General features: G+C 39.6%; 1 protein-coding gene across 1 annotated transcript in view; it reads left to right on the top strand.

The window, feature by feature from the left end:
* Positions 1-17,354, top strand: part of TMEM245 (transmembrane protein 245) — a 91,729-nt gene that overhangs the window by 62,775 nt on the left and 11,600 nt on the right. Inside the window, exons 11-14 of the mRNA XM_065879930.1 lie at positions 744-842; positions 3,245-3,376; positions 7,312-7,434; positions 7,563-7,708. Coding sequence (XP_065736002.1) covers positions 744-842; positions 3,245-3,376; positions 7,312-7,434; positions 7,563-7,708 — 500 coding nt within the window. The remainder of the gene's footprint in view (positions 1-743; positions 843-3,244; positions 3,377-7,311; positions 7,435-7,562; positions 7,709-17,354) is intronic.

Genomic DNA, 17,354 nt, shown 5'->3' with positions numbered 1-17,354 from the left:
CAGGGAGACCAATTGAAAGATTATTCTGATAGTCCATGTGAGATGTTGACGAGTTGGACTAAGATCGTAGCAGTGGGAATTGAGAGAAATTGTCATGTTTGGGATATGTTTTTGAGGTTGTCTTGACATGAATTGCTCATGGATTGGTTATGGAGTGCAAGGGAAGGAAGTTTTTGGTTTGTCCAACTAGAAGGATAGCTGTACATTTAGATAAAAAGAATTGGAGGTGGTAGTGGGGTGTAGGTGTTGCATGTAGATTGGTAATTCTGTTTCAGGGCATATTAAATACCTTAAGTAGACATACAATCGGACATACATAGCTGGAGCTCAAGGGAGAGATCTGGGCTGTAGATGGAAGCTTGAATATCAGATAGTACCCATGTGATTGGTAGAGATGAACTGTATTAGTTTTGGTAGGGCTGCCATAACAAAGTACCATGAACTTTGTGCTTCAACAACATAAATTAATTTTCTCACAATTCTAGAGGCTACAGGTCCAAGATCAAGGAGTCGAGACCTAAGAATAAAGGAAAGAAAAAAGAAGCAAAAAGGTGGGAGAGAGGAAATTTACTGGGGATATTGAGGAGTAGAGTTTTAGAAAAGAACCTAATGTGGTTAGAGGCAATTAAATAGGCTAGAACATTTTAGTTTGATTTGGTACAAATATAAAGACCCAGCATGTATTAATTTTACTGAATTGTTGCCTGAAATATTAAACCAGATTATATCTGTATTTCTTCCAGCTGCATAAAATTCTTGGAGATAAGGTGAACAATACTGCCGTAATTGAAAAGCAAGTGCTAGAACTTTGGGACAGGCTGTATCATTCTTGGTTTGTAAAGGTAAGTTATTTTAGCTAAGGATTTCAGTTGTAAACTAATAGTGTCCTTTTATTTTATGGACTCATTGACCAGGTAGGATTGTGTTAACATTGGGGTTTTATTTATTGACATTTTTAAGCTGCAAGTTCTTTTTTTTTTTTTCTTTGTGGTACTCGGGCCTCTCACTGTTGTGGCCTCTCCCATTGCGGAGCAGAGGCTCCGGACGCGCAGGCTCAACGGCCATGGCTCACGGGCCCAGCCGCTCCACGGCATGTGGGATCCTCCCGGACCGGGGCACGAACCCGTGTCCCCTGCATTGGCAGGCGGACTCTCAACCACTGCGCCACCAGGGATGCCCAAGCTGCAGGTTCTTAAACCTCAGGTCACTAAAAGTCAGCTTGAATTGATGATTAGTCTCCATGGCAGAACCTACCAGTCTCTGGTGTATCAGTATTCCATCCTCTGTTCATTACCATCAACAGCATCCCATCCTCTAGACCAGATTTGTACAGTAGAAATGTAATGAATGCAAGTCATACATGTAATGTTGATTTTTCTAGTGGCCACATTTAAAGAAAAACTAGGACAGGTGAAATTAATCTTAATAATGTATTTTACTTAACCCAGTATACTGAATATATGTCATTTCCATATGGAATGAATAAAAAAATTTAATGAGGTTTTATATATATATATATATATATATATATATATATATATATATATAATTTTTTCCATTTTTGAATTAGCCACATTTTAGGTACTCAGTAGCCATATGTGGGTAGTGGCTACTATTTGGGACAATACAGCTTCAGACTAAGAACTTTTCTCTTTGAGGAAGTGAAAATAGATCCAAAAGTTTGGAGAGATTTATTTTATTTTAAATAAACCTTTAATGCTACTTGTGCTGATGTACTCCAATTTCAGATTTTATGACGAAAAATAGTATCATTTTTCATTAAATATAAAAATGATGGTTTGAAAGCAGCTAGTTGTGCCAGGCTGTTCTATACACTGCGTTGGCAAGGCCTGTGGGCCATTAGGAGCTGTGCTGTGGAAGATGCCCATCCAGGGGAAGGAGATAGAGTGGGGCAGAGTTCGTGGTTAGTTTTTCCCTGGGTTGATCTAAACAGAAGAGAAACATAAATAAATCTCTTAACTTGGGGTTTGTGGGTAGGAGGGCTTGATTTAAATTTGAATTTGTTGCTCAGTGACCTGTTTGGCATTGTGTACTCCTGCCCCAGGAGGAGTCGAAGGAACAGTGATGGTTTTTGTGGCTTTCCAAAACTGGGAGTTAAAACTAACTGGGCGGGCTTCCCTGGTGGCACAGTGGTTGAGAGTCCGCCTGCCGATGCAGGGGACACGGGTTCGTGTCCCGGTCCGGGAAGATCCCACATGCCGTATAGCAGCTGGGCCCGTGAGCCATGGCCGCTGAGCCTGCGCGTCCGGAGCCTGTGCCCCGCAATGGGAGAGGCCACAACAGTGAGAGGCCCGCGTACCGCAAAAAAAAAAAAAACTAACTGGGGGATCTCTGGGTAGATACCTGCTGAAGAGCCAGACTATTGGAAAGTTGTATCCACTTCTTCTACTGACTCTGGGGCTTCTGCTTACAGACAAACAGCTTTTACTGTTCCTCACCCGCTTTGAGCTTCACTTATGGTCCAGGGTGGTCAGTGTTTTAAAAGCATAGATTTGTAAGTGGGTAAGTGCATTGTTTTCTTTACCTGTTTTACTAGGATCTAATGTCTTCATTGCATAATGAAGGCAGGCATCACAGTGCTGTTTGAAAAAAGTGCGAGAATGGAAACACAAGAATGTTAAGAATCTACTTCTATTTCTAAATTTTAACCTTACCAGTCACTTTGTTTATACATCACATCACTCTTTCAAATCTGTTATTCCTGCATTTCTGCCAGTGTAATTCTCTTCCAGATAGACAAGTTAGATTCCCCCCCGACCCTTGTTTTCCCCTGTTTTATTGAGATATGATTGACATATAACATTGTATTGGTTTTAGCTGTACTTTTTCATATTTCCCCTCTGCTTCCTTTAGCGTGTATGGAGGAGTAATAAGAGAGATGAGCAAAGGAGGAAAAAAGCAAAACTGGGAGACCAAGAGGAAGGTTAGAGGGGCTAAAAGGGAAAAATAAGATGAAAGTATATGCTGCGTTCCTGTTCAGTTGAACATACTTAGAAGGGAAGCTTTTAAGCTAGGCTGAGACACAGTAACTAGAATATAAACAGAAAAATATATTTCAGGTCTTTCGGTGGAGTTCTTTGTTGATTCTTAAATAATAAAAAGTTTTTCACCTTTGTGCACTTACTAAATTGCTCAAGTGGACCTAAAACAAGATAGGCTATTTATACCTCCTATTCTTTAGGTTAAGATGGAGATTTCATGTCTGAACTGTTCTATTCCATAGAATGTAACTCACTCTGGAAGGCTCAAAGGACACAAGATGCACATAAGTCGTCAGAATAGCTGGCTGGGAGACATTCTGGACTGGCAGGATATCGCTTCCTTTGTCCATGAGAACATTGAGACATTTCTTTCGGTAAGAAATAGTATTTATAGTTAAACTGGACTTAGGTACAAAAACAGAGACTCTAATTCCCAGTTTTCTTCACACACTGAAATACCTTTCGGTACCCTGTTTTTAATGCCATGACATTTACAGTTTGGAGAGTTCGAAATGCACTAGAAAGATGTCCAAAAGCCTTAGGCCTCTGGTGTAACTCCCTGATGCCTCCTCTGTGGTTGAAGAGTAACCAAGAGATGCTGACTCAGGTAGCACACATAATGCTGTGGCTCTCAGATTCTGAGATGGTATCCTTGTCCCCTAGGCTGACCAGAATGTCCCCAGTTGGACCACTATAGAGAGGGAGCCACCTTTGGTGGGTGAAGCCCTTTGGCAGATGGAAATATGGTTCCAGTCACATTAGAGAGACTGGATGTTTAAAGGCTTCGCTTATTATCATCCCACCTGTCCTTCCCTCATGCACCACCCACCTCTGCCTTGTTTACCAAAGGATCAAAGGCAGCAAGGAACAGCTTGCCGTGTTGCCAAGTTTCAGCGACTATTCTTCATTCCATAGCCTACTTTGTGAGGTATCTTGGTCTGTGGCTTTCCACAGAGATGAGAAGACTTCTCTTGTGAATAAACTTGTAATTCTCATCATGTTAATAAAAGTGGAGGTTTGCTGTGCTAGATATTTTTAAAATTTAATTTTTATCAAAACAATAGATGACCATAGCTTAAAGGTCAACAATGTTTTAAGGTTTTTAATAAACAATAGCAGTGCCCCTGCTCTGTGCTTCCCCACTTCAGTCTCATTCTCCAAAATGAGCTCTCAATTCTTTTAGCTTTCTCTGTGTATTTACCTCTAAATTTCTTAAATAATGTTTATGCTGCTCTTTCTTGGTTTTACAATATTATCTTTTGGCTTCCTAACATGGAAGATGAAGATACAAGTCCCTCAGTGCTTCCTTACAGCTCCCTTGGGGTTTTCTTACAACTCCTTTGGTCCCTTCACCCAGTCCCTTCACCCATCCCTGCACTCACATTTTCCCTTTCTCCCAATCGCCTAATGTAGCTACAACAGTTTGAAATTACATCTAGAAATTCATGTCCTTCAATTCTAAGAATGTTGTTTTTGATAATCCCTTCCCTCTGTTTTCTGTAGTCCAGTGGCTCTCAGATTTTGGTGTGAGGACTCCAAAGAGCTTTTGCTGATGTAGGTTCTATTGATACTTATTGTATTAGCAGTTAAAACTGCGAACTTTAGGGCTTCCCTGGTGGCGCAGTGGTTGAGAGTCCGCCTGCCGACGCAGGGGACACGGGTTCGTGCCGCGGTCCGGGAAGATCCCACATGCCGCGGAGCAGCTGGGCCCGTGAGTCATGGCCGCTGAGCCTGCGCGTCCGGAGCCTGCGCATCCGGAGCCTGTGCTCTGCAATGGGAGAGGCCACAACAGTGAGAGGCCCGCATACCGCAAAAAAACAACAACAACAACAAAAAAAACTGAGAACTTTAAAAACATTTATCAATTCACTAAAAAATAACGTTACTTGTTGACATGAAGGGCATGCTCGTTATGTCTGAAAAATAACCATTTTCCAAAACAAAAAAAATGATTTAGTGTGAAGAGTGGCTTTCTTTACATTTTTGCAAACCTGTTTAATTTTGCAAACCTCATGTTTGTTTCTGCATTCAGTCTGTTGGAATATGTTGTTTTGGTTGAAGTATATGAAGAAATCTAGCCTCACACAGATATGTAGCTGGAAAAGAGGGTAGTCTTTTAATAACCTTTTCAGATCATCGTGACTATTCTTTGATACTACACCAAAACTCAACAAATGGTATTTCTTAAAGGTTAGTTGCAATGTAGAATTTGAAACCGTATCAGTGAACTTTTTCTTCTCTCCTATATTAAGGTCCCTTGATCTATCTTGGCTGGGAATGGATCTTCTACCCTTACATGATTTTGTAATGTGCACTGGTCATTTGGAATATTGGTTCACTAATATCTAATTCTAAATATTGACACGTTTTGTTATACAGTATTAAAAAAAGTTACATTCTTTAATATCACCACCTATCTCATCAGAACAAATTTTAAGAAACTGTCAAGGTCAGCCCTTGATTGAACTTTTTGGTTTTATAATACCCAGCATCTCTTTCTTCTTTTCTGAACCTTTCTTCCTAATCCCTTTGAGTACATAGAAAAGTTACTGGATTGTTAGTGACTACCAGTCTACAGTTAATGTATTCAGTTAATTTCTTAAGAATTACCACAGAGTATTTCCTATCAGTATGACCCAGAAACTATTTAAAAAATTTTTTTGATAAAAATTCCAAAGTGACTGAATTCCCCAAAAGAATGTTTGTAAAAATCACAAGTAAGGGCATTGTTGGTTTGTTTCTTAGAATCAGTGGCAGTATTCATTCATTCTTTATCCCGTAAGGTCAAACAGTCAATCATGCATATTTTTGTAGGCATCATGAAGCATTTTCAAGATTTTATGTAAGGAGCTATTGTAAATGAAACTAGCCTGCCAAAGTCCTCTTATGAAGGCTGAGCTGAGGTTTGCAAGAAATGCTGAGGACAACAAAATACGCCTTTATAAATGGTACATTTGAGGTAGGAAAGGAATGGATAGGCCTTTCATGGAAGAGATGGTATAACTTGAGCATATGACAAAAAACAGAACTTCTCTTTTGGAAAGGGCAGCAAAATAAAACCAGCCATTAGGAGTTCTGGTCCTAGCTCTAGTTCTGCTTATTAGCTTCATGCCCTTGGGCAAGTTTTTAAAAATCTCTGAGCTTCGGTTTGTATATCTGTAAAATAAAGATGATATCATCTACATTGCTTCCCGCGCTGCATTGCTGTGAGGTTTATGCGAGCATTTTGAAAACTATAATGGAAGGTGTTTTTCTGATCATCTTGCTTCCTTGTTTTTCATTAAGAGGAAGGATAGTCCTCTTGGGGAGAATAATAGAACAGACATTATCATATGGGACTTTAAGTTCATGAAGAGATAGGAAATATCTATAACACACCTACGTGAAAATACGTAGGTGTGTTATAGATATTATACATCTTCTTTCAGTAATATTTAACATGTATTAACATCTGGTTCTAGTGAATTTGCAGGTGATGGATCAGATGAACTCAGCTTCATATAGGGTCATTAACTATCTGAGGAAAGGTTTTTAGCTGCAGAGCTCTGACCCCATCTGTTTATTTCTTTTATTGTGACTTTAGTGAAGTCATTGAAGTGACGCTTTTGTGTTTGTTGTTGGTTCTAAGTTGAAGATGGCAAGTCCATGGGGGAGGTATAGCTAATCAGACTAATGTTAGAATTTCTTGGCCTGTGCTTGTGGTCCTACAAGCTACATACAACTACAGGTTGCATTCTGGCATATTCTTCTGTAGGTATTTTTTCTATGCGTGCCATTTCATAGTTATAATCATGCTATAAATAAGCTTTTTTGTCCTGTTCTTTATTTTTTTTTTTGCGATACTCGGGCCTCTCACTGTTGCGGCCTCTCCCGTTGCGGAGCACAGGCTCCGGATGTGCAGGCTCAGCGGCCATGGCTTACGGGCCCAGCTGCTCCGTGGCATGTGGGATCTTCCCGGACCGGGGCATGAACCCGTGTCCCCTGCATCGGCAGGCGGACTCTCAACCACTGCGCCACTAGGGAAGCCCTGTCCTGTTCTTTAAACTTAGCATTGTATCATAAAGTATTTTTCTGTGTTATAATAGCGATGTTTTAATGGCTGCCTGTTATTATTTGTAGTATATTCACCATAATTTACTTAACCATTTTCCTTACTAATCAACATTCAAATGTTTTCAGATAAAATAATACTCAGTTCTTGTTGTTTCAGTTTATGGTAGTAAAACACTCCATGAAGAGCACACTAGATAGCTGTAGAAACTTCTTTCCTGAGGACGAGTCCTAATATTTAGCCTTCCCTCCTCGCCAGATCTTAGAGTCCCTGTGGATCGTTATGAGCCGGAATGTGAGCCTGCTCTTCACCACTGTCACCACGCTCCTGGCCATCCTCTTCTACAGCGGGACTGCCCTCCTCAACTTTGTTCTGTCTCTGGTATGTACACACAGATGAGTACGTGTCACACTCCTTCTGCAGTAAAGCATATTCTTGGTTCCATTTATATTTCCTTCCTGTAGTTTCCAAATGTGATATTTTAGGAGGTACTGTCCTTTGTTTTGCAGATAATTTTCCTGACCACACTATTTTATCTGTTAAGTTCCAGTGATGAGTACTACAAGCCAGTGAAGTGGGTGATAAGCCTGACACCACTATCTCAGCCAGGTCCTTCTTCTAATATTATTGGCCAGTCTGTGGAAGAAGCTATCAGGTAAGGAAAAGATTTATGCTGTTCTTACTTCCTTCAGAAACTGCTCTCCATGAGAGGCCCATTTTTCTGTCTTGAGCCTTCGTGGTAACATTCAGTGCTAAGCTATTGGGGGACGCTGGTATTTTCAAATTTTTTTTTTTTTTTTTGCGGTACGCGGGCCTCTCACTGTTGTGGCCTCTCCCATTGCGGAGCACAGGCTCCGGACACGCAGGCTCAGCAGCCATGGTTCACGGGCCCAGCCGCTCCACAGCATGTGGGATCTTCCTGGACCGGGGCACGAACCTGTGTCCCCTGCATCGGCAGGCGGACTCTCAACCACTGCGCCACCAGGGAAGCCCCTGGTATTTTCAGATTTTTAACATCTCCTTTGAGAGGATAATGTAAAACAGTTTTAATATCTTACTCTCAAGCCTGTGATGTACAGAGGTCTAATGGCCTGTCCCCAGGCCCTTGCTGCAGCTTCTAATCGTCACATAATTTGCTCGGGAGAAGCCCCTCCTGCACCCTGCACCACACATACACTTCAGCTTCTCTCAGAACCCTCCTTGTATTCTCGGGAATTCTAGCTTTGCTTGGGGAGGAGAGTAGGTGGCCTTCCTGTTTCTTCCTCTGTCGCTCTGCAGCCAGGCTGTGTCCTCTGCAGAGGGTAGTTTGGATACCGGAAATGCAAAATTTGGGGTTATTTCCAAGTCACGTGCTCTGTGTGTATCGCAGTTTCCAGCCAGAAATTTCCATCATGTCTTCTGGGGTCTATGTATTGCAGGCTTGATTTCTGAATGAGATGATTCTTCAGCTTTTATTCTTCATATCCTCTTTCCAAGTCACTGATGCCTTTTTCTTTTTCCTCTTCATCATGTCAGGTAGGGACAGGCCTTTTGCAGCCTTGTCTCAGCTCCTTCCCAAAACTTTGTCCCTCATTGCTCTAACTCATTAATAAGACTCTCCTTCATTTTGACTTCTTATGAATAGCTATTCAAATGAAATCCTCATGCTATCCATTAGAGCTCCTTTTTCTAATAAGCTGTTAGCGGTCTAAAGCCTCTCTTGAATAGTGACTCTTTGGCTGGCATTTCTGTTTCCACATACTTTTAAGAAAATGGTAATTTCTTGAAACTAGTCTGCCACAGAAATGTTGATTTGACCTGATAATTCTGTCTGACTGATTTTGGCTTATTTTTTCACTGTGTTCATGTAACAGCTGGTGAGGATACCACTTTGATCTTTGGAAAACCCTTGGTTACATTCAAATAGCATGCATGCACCTAAAATATATTTTCTCTGGAAACTTTGCTAGGTTTTCTGTTTTTTCCTCCTACTTTATTGGACAGTAGGTGGGATTAAAACCAAAAAAGCTCTTATCCCCTTTGGTGCTCCCAGGTATCCACATGGAGCCATCCATGTAAATATTCTGAGTTTGGGAGTATACTGTCTACTGCAACAGCTTTCAGGGTGAAGTTGTCTTCAGGAAAGATACTTGCTGGCTTTAGCATCCCTTCTAAGCCTATTTAACCATTGGTTTTCATCTTTATTAATCTATCAATAGATTAACTTTAATGTATCTAAGTGACATCTGTCTCAAAAAAGTTTATGCAAATACTTTACCAAAAAGGAAAAATAACTTTCTATCTTCCCAATAGGATAAAGCTATGGAATCAGCCATATCAAAGGCTGCCATAATCCTCTAGTCAGTGTGACTTAAGCCAAGTCTTACAGAAAAGTATCTAGCTTGTCCATAAAGAACTTCAAGAAAGATACTTCTTTTTCCTGAAGTAACCTTTACTAGCACAGCTGGCCATCCTCTAAATGTCTGTCATTGAGTCATTTTTTTTTATACCAAATATGCCACCTCCTTTGTTTTAAAGATTATTCTTTAATATCATGGTTCCTTGGAACTGGTAAGCAGAGCTGTGATTTGTACCTAAGTCCAGCTGATTGAGATCACACATTCTTCTGGTATACCATGATGCCTTCTTCCAGGAGATGGTTGGAACAAAAGATGATGAATTAAATTCGTGGTACTGTTAAGACTATTCACATGGACACATGAGGCTGGCAGCTAAAAATTTAGTTCTTTGCAGAGAAAGACAAATATCACATGATATCGCTTATACATAGAATCTAAAAAAAGGAAACAAATGAACTTATTTACAAAACAAATAGAAAACAAATTTATGGTTACCAAGGCTGGAGGGAGGGTTAAATTAGGAGCTTGGGGTTAATAAAATACACACACTACTGTATGTAAAATAGATAACAAGGGCCTACTGTATAGCACAGGGAACTATACTTAATATCTTGTAATAACCTATAATGGAAAAGAATGTAAAAAGGAATATATATATTCATATATATGTATAATTGAATCTTTGTATAACATTGTTATATATGTATAACTGTACACTTTACACCTGAAACTAACAGAACATTGTAAGTCAACTATATTTCAATAAAAATTTTAAAAATTAGGTCTTTGGTTCAGGAAGGAATTTGAGGTTAGAGAGTGTACAGTCATCTACATAGATATGAGGAAATATGTGTCTTTTCACAGGTTAGATTTGCTTTATCTTCTTGGGATTGTACACACTAATTATGTACTATAAGAATAGCCCATGTCTTGGTTCTAAAGTATACTCGTACAAAAACCATTCATTTTATCTTATTTTTTTTAAATTTGTTTTTAACTTTTTATTTTGTATTGGAGTATAGCCGATTAACAATGCTGTGATAGTTTCAGGTGCAGAGCAAAGGTTAATGTTTTTTTATTGTGGTAAAAGTCACATAGAGGATTTGTTTTTAATACAGAAAAAAAATTAACAACCAACACTACAATCCTAATTGTTCTCAAAATTGATAGATTTCTGTGAGTCTGAAAAATATGGTACAGACGAGATATAGGCTGGGCCATTCTTCTAACCACAGCTATATCAAGTTATATAAATTATAGATTGTAATTCAGGTTGATTTTTAGCAGCCTGAGTGCTTTTTATTTCTTTACTGGGTCAAATTCAAGGCTTAAAATATACAGTCATACATAGATACCTCTGAAGAACTTTCTCATATATGTAAGATAACAATGAGTTCTAGTTCTACAAGCTCCTGTCAGTTTTTTCATTCTTAAGGATTATGTTCAAGATGGAATATGTTTCTTCATGGAGAAAGATTTTAAGAGGGAAAATATTATACAAATGATCATGAAAATATTATCATAATGCCCTGAGACTGAAGTTCAGTGTGTAAATTATCAGTGATGTCAGGTTTTATAAGCATCAGTCATTAGTTGTCATCAATGTTGCAGTTAAGTGAATTATTAAACTCATTTTATATGATCCATTAATAAGTTAAAAGTGGAATTGAAATTGGGAGTTAACTGCATGTCCAGACAGTGAAAGTGTCTTTGTTCTTCAAGCTTTGCCTTCTGAAATATGTGGCTACTAGATAATCACTGTCTCATTGAATTTCTGAACCTTAGTTATTTTTCTCCGTTCTGAATGAGTATTCTTCTAAACCGAATACATTTGTGATTGGGTTTCCATTTCATGAATTTTTGAGTTAGTGGCATGCATCCGTTACCCCTAAACCATTTTCCTCCCCTTAGAGCATGTTGTGTCCTGAATGTTTGCATCACCCCCTTCTTCCCCGATGCTCCATTCTGCTTGCTCTGGTGGAGATATTGCACATCACTAAGTTGCATGTTGTCACGGCCTCAGTGCAATTTAGTGTGTGTGATATTTTCACATGAGTGCATGCACACGGGTAGGGCTCTTGCTTGTCGGATTACAGCTTTTCAGGGCCGGTGGGTGGGAGTCCTAGTGATGAATTTGATGGGAGAATGTATGTACTGTGAGATTTTCGGTGAACATGCTTCCCACCTCTACCCTCCAGTTTTGCAGAATTAAAAGTATTTGGGTTAAAAAAAAAAAATCAGCGTCGATCATTTAGTAAATCAGTATTTCCAGATTTTACTGGAAATATTAAATATTCATTAGAAAGAAATTCTTGTGGATTTAAGGTTATAAACATTATTTGTTTAAATTAAAATGTATAAGGAAGAGTTTAAAGCTGTAAGAAAATCTGTTTTCATTTATTTGAAGAGATCTCCTAACGCTGAAATAGAGAGGCAGAATCTCTTATGCATGTTTGGGAAAAGTAAAATTGGTAGAGTTCTTAAATAATAACCAAGTCAGTAAATATAATGCCTTTTTAACCTACTTGATTAAAGATCAGCTTAATAAGCTTAAACCTTTGCTTCAAGTTTCCAAGGGAAGTGACTTTTAAAAACTTTGTCTTGTATTTAGTTTCTCTTTGTGGTGCTTTAAAAATTGCCAAGTTCATTTTAATAAGGCTCATAATAGAACTAGTGTTGAGATACAAATGTTTGCTATTTGCGTATGTAATTGAAACAAGCTCTTGTTGATTTTTTTAATTAGCACTAGAGTAAGTATCCATGATCGGTAGGCACTGTCAAAGACACAAAACAATGTGTTAATTGAATAAAAATATTGAATTAGTATTTACTGCTGCCAAGGACTCCACACGATTTAATGTGATGCCACGGTCGTACGCTTGTGTGTGTGATTCACAGTTATTTCCAGTGGGGATAGAAGGCGTCTATGGGAGCAGCTCTCCCTGAGCCCCTCACCAGCACGCTAGGTCTGCGTGCACAGCGTGACCATTCCCCTCTGGAATGGAAATCCAGTGTCAACCAAGTTTCTGTACCTTTTACTGTGGAGCTGGGTCTCTGGGGTGGCTAGTGAATCAGGAAAGGGAGGGGGTTGTAATGAAGGGATCCCTGATTGGTCATTTTATACGTGGGGTCTCTGAACATGCCTGCCCTCTCCACTAGCTCACCTTCTACTTGAGGTGCACTGTGTGGCAGTGAGGGTAGACTACTGTTGTTCCCTGGGGAATGATAGTCTAATAGTCTTCCTGTCTGACCTTTAGAAAGAAAAGAGGGCAGAACCAGTGTAAGGAAATGTCAGGAGTAGGCAGAATTTGATTGTGGACTCTTTACTCTCCTTTTCTTTCTTTTCCCTTAGACTGTGCTTCCTACTTGTTTGTGGTCTAGGGCCCTGTGTACCCTGAAGGCACAGAGCTTCTTGACTATGGTTTTTCATTCTCCCCACCCATGTCCTTGCTTCAAGTCTCACTCCATTAAAAGCAAGTCATCTGATGAAATCCTGAGTTGGCTGGCTAGTTCTCTCTCACTCAGTTTGGAAAAGTAACACAAATACTCTTTCGGTCAGAAATGAGAGGGGGCTGAGAGCAGAAGTAAAAAATTTGTGAAAACAACAGTTTCATCTCAGAGTTTATAAAGGATAAACACAGAGCGCTGGTTAAGAATTAAAATTCTAACCAATCGTTTGAAGTCAATTTAGGTCTCTGGTACAGAGGAGTTAGATATGTAGTTGTGTAAACGAGGCAGGGACACACAAACCTTTATGTGTCATAATTATACAAGTATAATTACACTTAGACAAAAAGCTGATTGTGTATCAACTTGGAACTTTTATTCACAGAGAGGTATGCTTAGATGAGGCCTAACTGGATGGGATGCGCTATGGCCTGCCTTCCAGTAGAGGGGACCCCTGCCTTGTAACAGTCTCCATATGGCACGGGGCAGGGGAACATCTATAGGACTGTCTGACAGTGGAAGGTCTCTGAGTGAGGATGTGGCCTTGTTAGAAAGGGGGAGCCTCCAGCTCAGGGGTTGCTGTCAGTCTCATCCATTGAGCTAAATCAGGCCTGCTGAGCCAGATTAACTGAGCTACCGAAAGAGGGGAGGAAAAGAGCCTCCTGAGTCTTCTGAATTTGATTCTCTCCAACTGCTGAGTGCTGGGAAGGCCTGGAGATGTAGTTAGAGAACAACTGTCAGTCTTTAAAGAGTCACTGAAAAGAGGTGTCTTAGAAGGTGGAGCACATGCAGATATTCTTCCACTCAAAAGAAAAGATTGGGACTTCCCTGGTAGTCCAGTGGTAAAGAATCCGCCTTCCAGTGCAGGGAACTTGGGTTCAATCCCTGGTCAGGGAACTAAGATCCCACATGCTGCGGGGCAGCTAAGCTTGTGCGCCACAACTAGTGACCTCACACGTCTCAACGAGAGAGCCTGCGTGCCACAAGCTACAGAGCTCACATGCCCTGGAGCCCGTGTGCCACAACTAGAGAGAGAAAATCCCATACACCACAGCTAGAGAGATGCCCGTGCACCACAACGAAAGATCCCGCATGCCTCAGCCAAGACCCCGTGTTCCACAACTAAGACCCAACACAGCCAAATAAATAAATTAAATAAATAAATATTTTTAAAAAAAGATTGAGGTGGATGGTGGAGAAAGACTGTATGCTACATACATATGAGACTGGTGAACTTGATACCTGATCACAGTAGCTCCAATAATAGCCACTGTCATTGAGCACCAAGTGTGTGTCAGGTCAGTTACTGGGGACTCCAGATGTGTTGTCATTTAGCTTTTCATGAGCTGAATTGTTCTTTCTGCCTTACACCTTGAGGAGATGTGGTGTGATGTAGCAGGCAGTAACTTCTGGCTGGGTGTCCATAGACTATAGGTTTTCTCTGAATGGAGAGAGAAACACAGTTGCTAACGTTTCTTTAAAATGTTAAACAGATACCATATTACCCAGCATCTTCACTCTAAGGCATTTACTGAAAAGCAGTGAAAGCATATGACCAAAACTTGTGCTTAAATGTTCATAGCAGCATTATTCACAATAACCCCAAACTGGAAATAGCCCAAATGCCCATCAGCTGGTGAATGGATAAACAAATTGTGGTATATCCAGATAATGGAATACTACTCAGCAATTTAAAAGGAACAAACTACTGTGTGGATGAACCTCAAAAGCATTGTACTAGGTTAAAGAAACCAAACACCAAAAGCTGTGTAATGACAGTGGGAATGTACTTGACACTACTGAACTGTACACTTAAAAACTGTTAAATAGTAAGTTTCATGTTATGTATATTTTACCACATTGTTTTTCAAAAGGTACGTAATGTATGATTCTGTTAGTACAAAATTCTAGAAAAGGCAAAACTGTAGTGACAAAGCATATCTAGTGGCTGTCAGAGACCAGGGCTCAGGGAGGGATTCACTATAACATGGCATGAGGAAACTTTTTGGGAATGATGCTAACGTTCTATATTTTGATTCTGGTGGCAGTTATGCAACTGTATACATTTGTCAAAATCCACGGAATCATATGCTTAAAGTTGGTGAGTTTTATTGTTGGTAAATTGTAGTTCAATAAAACTTATGTAGAAGAAAGAGAGGAGAAAAAATGGCTAGGGATTTGAAGGAGTTAAAAAATTCTCGTAGTAAATTATTAGAAGATTTTTCTCTGCTTTCTAAAAAACTGTGTACCAGATCATAAGGTAGGGGAAATATATTGTCTTTACTTCCCTCATTGGGATACGTGAAAATGTTTAGTAACTGCGAACAATAGATAGTGCATTTAGGGTCTACAAAATTACTTAAAAGTTGCCTTAGTGAGAATATTACCAACAGTCAATATTCCCAGAGCTAGAAGGAGACTGTTTTCCTACGAGTGGTCCTTTTTGGATTGAGCTTTGCTTACTTGCCACCTAGAGGGGTGATTCAGTTGTGGTATTCCATTGCACTTTTTTTTTTTTTTTTTTTAGAATCAGTTAAGATTTATTGAATTCTTACTATGTCCAAGGTTTATGATAAATATTTTACTTTTTTTTCCACAGCTTTATTGGAGTATAATTGCTTTACAATGGTGTGTTAGTTTCTGCTTTATAACAGTGAATCAGTTATACATATACATATGTTCCCATATCTCTTCCCTCTTGGCGTCTCCCTCCCTCCCACCCTTCCTATCCCACCCCTCTAGGTGGTCACAAACCACCTAGCTGATCTCCCTGTGCTATGCGGCTGCTTCCCACTAACTATCTATTTTACGTTTGGTAGTGTATATATGTCCATGCCACTCTCTCACTTTGTCACAGCTTACCCTTCCCCCTCCCCATATCCTCAAGTCCATGCTCTAGTAGGTCTGTGTCTTTATTCCCATCTTAACCCTAGGTTCTTCATGACATTTTTTTCCCCTTAGATTCCATATATATGTATTAGCATATGGTATTTGTCTTTCTCTTTCTGACTTACTTCACTCTGTATGACAGAGTCTAGGTCTATCCACCTCACTACAAGTAACTCAATTTCGTTTCTTTTTATGGCTGAGTAATATTCCATTGTATATATGTGCCACGTCTTCTTTATCCATTCATCTGTTGATGGACACTTAGGTTGCTTCCGTGTCCTGGCTATTGTAAATAGAGCTGCAATGAACATTTTGGTACATGACTCTTTTTGAATTATGGTTTTCTCAGGATATATGCCCAGTAGTGGTATTGCTGGGTCGTATGGTAGTTCTATTTGTAGTTTTTTAAGGAACCTCCATACTGTTCTCCATAGTGGCTGTATCAATTTACATTCCCACCAACAGTGCAAGAGTGTTCCCTTTTCTCCACACCCTCTCCAGCATTTATTGTTTCTAGATTTTTTGATGATGGTCATTCTGACCGGTGTGAGATGATATCTCATTGTAATTTTGTTTTGCATTTCTCTAATGATTAATGATGTTGAGCATTCTTTCATGTGTTTGTTGGCAATCTGTATGTCTTCTTTGGAGAAATGTCTATTAAGGTCTTCTGCCCATTTTTGGATTGGGTTGTTTGTTTTTTTGTTATTGAGCTGCATGAGCTGCTTGTAAATTTTGGAGGTTAATCCTTTGTCAGTTGCTTCATTTGCAAATATTTTCTCCCATTCTGAGGGTTGTCTTTTGGTCTTGTTTATGGTTTCCTTTGCTGTGCAAAAGCTTTTAAGTTTCATTAGGTCCCATTTGTTTATTTTTGTTTTTATTTCCATTTCTCTAGGAGGTGGGTCAAAAAGGATCTTGCTGTGATTTATGTCATAGAGCGTTCTGCCTATGTTTTCCTCTAGGAGTGTGATAGTGTCTGGCCTTACATTTCCATTGCACTTTGATGTCAACTTATTTTTGGCTTAAAATTTTTAAAACACCATAAGTTTGATCGAAATATCACATCTATATCTTTTCTCACCAGCCCCCCTTCCCCATTCTAGTCAGATTCTGTACTATTTTTCTTAGACTTTGTTCTCATTAATCTTTCCATGATATTTGATATTATTATTCCCTCATTCTCAAAAGCTTCCTTCTCCCTTGCTCTCTGGGAATAGTGTACTCTAGTGATTTTCTTTCTACTAGAGAAATGATTTCATTATCTCTTTGGCCGGTGTATCTTTGTCCTTAGGTCCCTTATGAGAACAGAGCTCATTGCCCCATTCTTTCTAGGCTTGCCCCTTGGGATATCTTACCCTATCCTATGATTATTTGGTGTATCTCAAATTTCTTGTCCCAAGGTCGCTGTTAAGCCTTGTCTCTTATTTCCAGCTACCTCCAGGGTATTTATTTTCATCATCCTTTTTCGACTTAACACTGCCCAAACTAAACATGTTCCCTTTTCTTCCATGTCCTCGCCCATTCTGGGGTTCTCCATGACTTTGAGACACTGCCATTCTTTCTCCCTCAGGTTTAAAACCTGAATCTCTCATGTTCTTTTTTTCTTCCGTGTCTTCTAATCAGTTA

This window comes from Phocoena phocoena, chromosome 6 (genome assembly GCF_963924675.1).
Source record: "Phocoena phocoena chromosome 6, mPhoPho1.1, whole genome shotgun sequence".
Classification (NCBI taxonomy): domain Eukaryota; kingdom Metazoa; phylum Chordata; class Mammalia; order Artiodactyla; family Phocoenidae; genus Phocoena; species Phocoena phocoena.
Note: the sequence above shows the minus strand (reverse complement) of the source record. Positions and strands in the feature narration are given on the sequence as shown.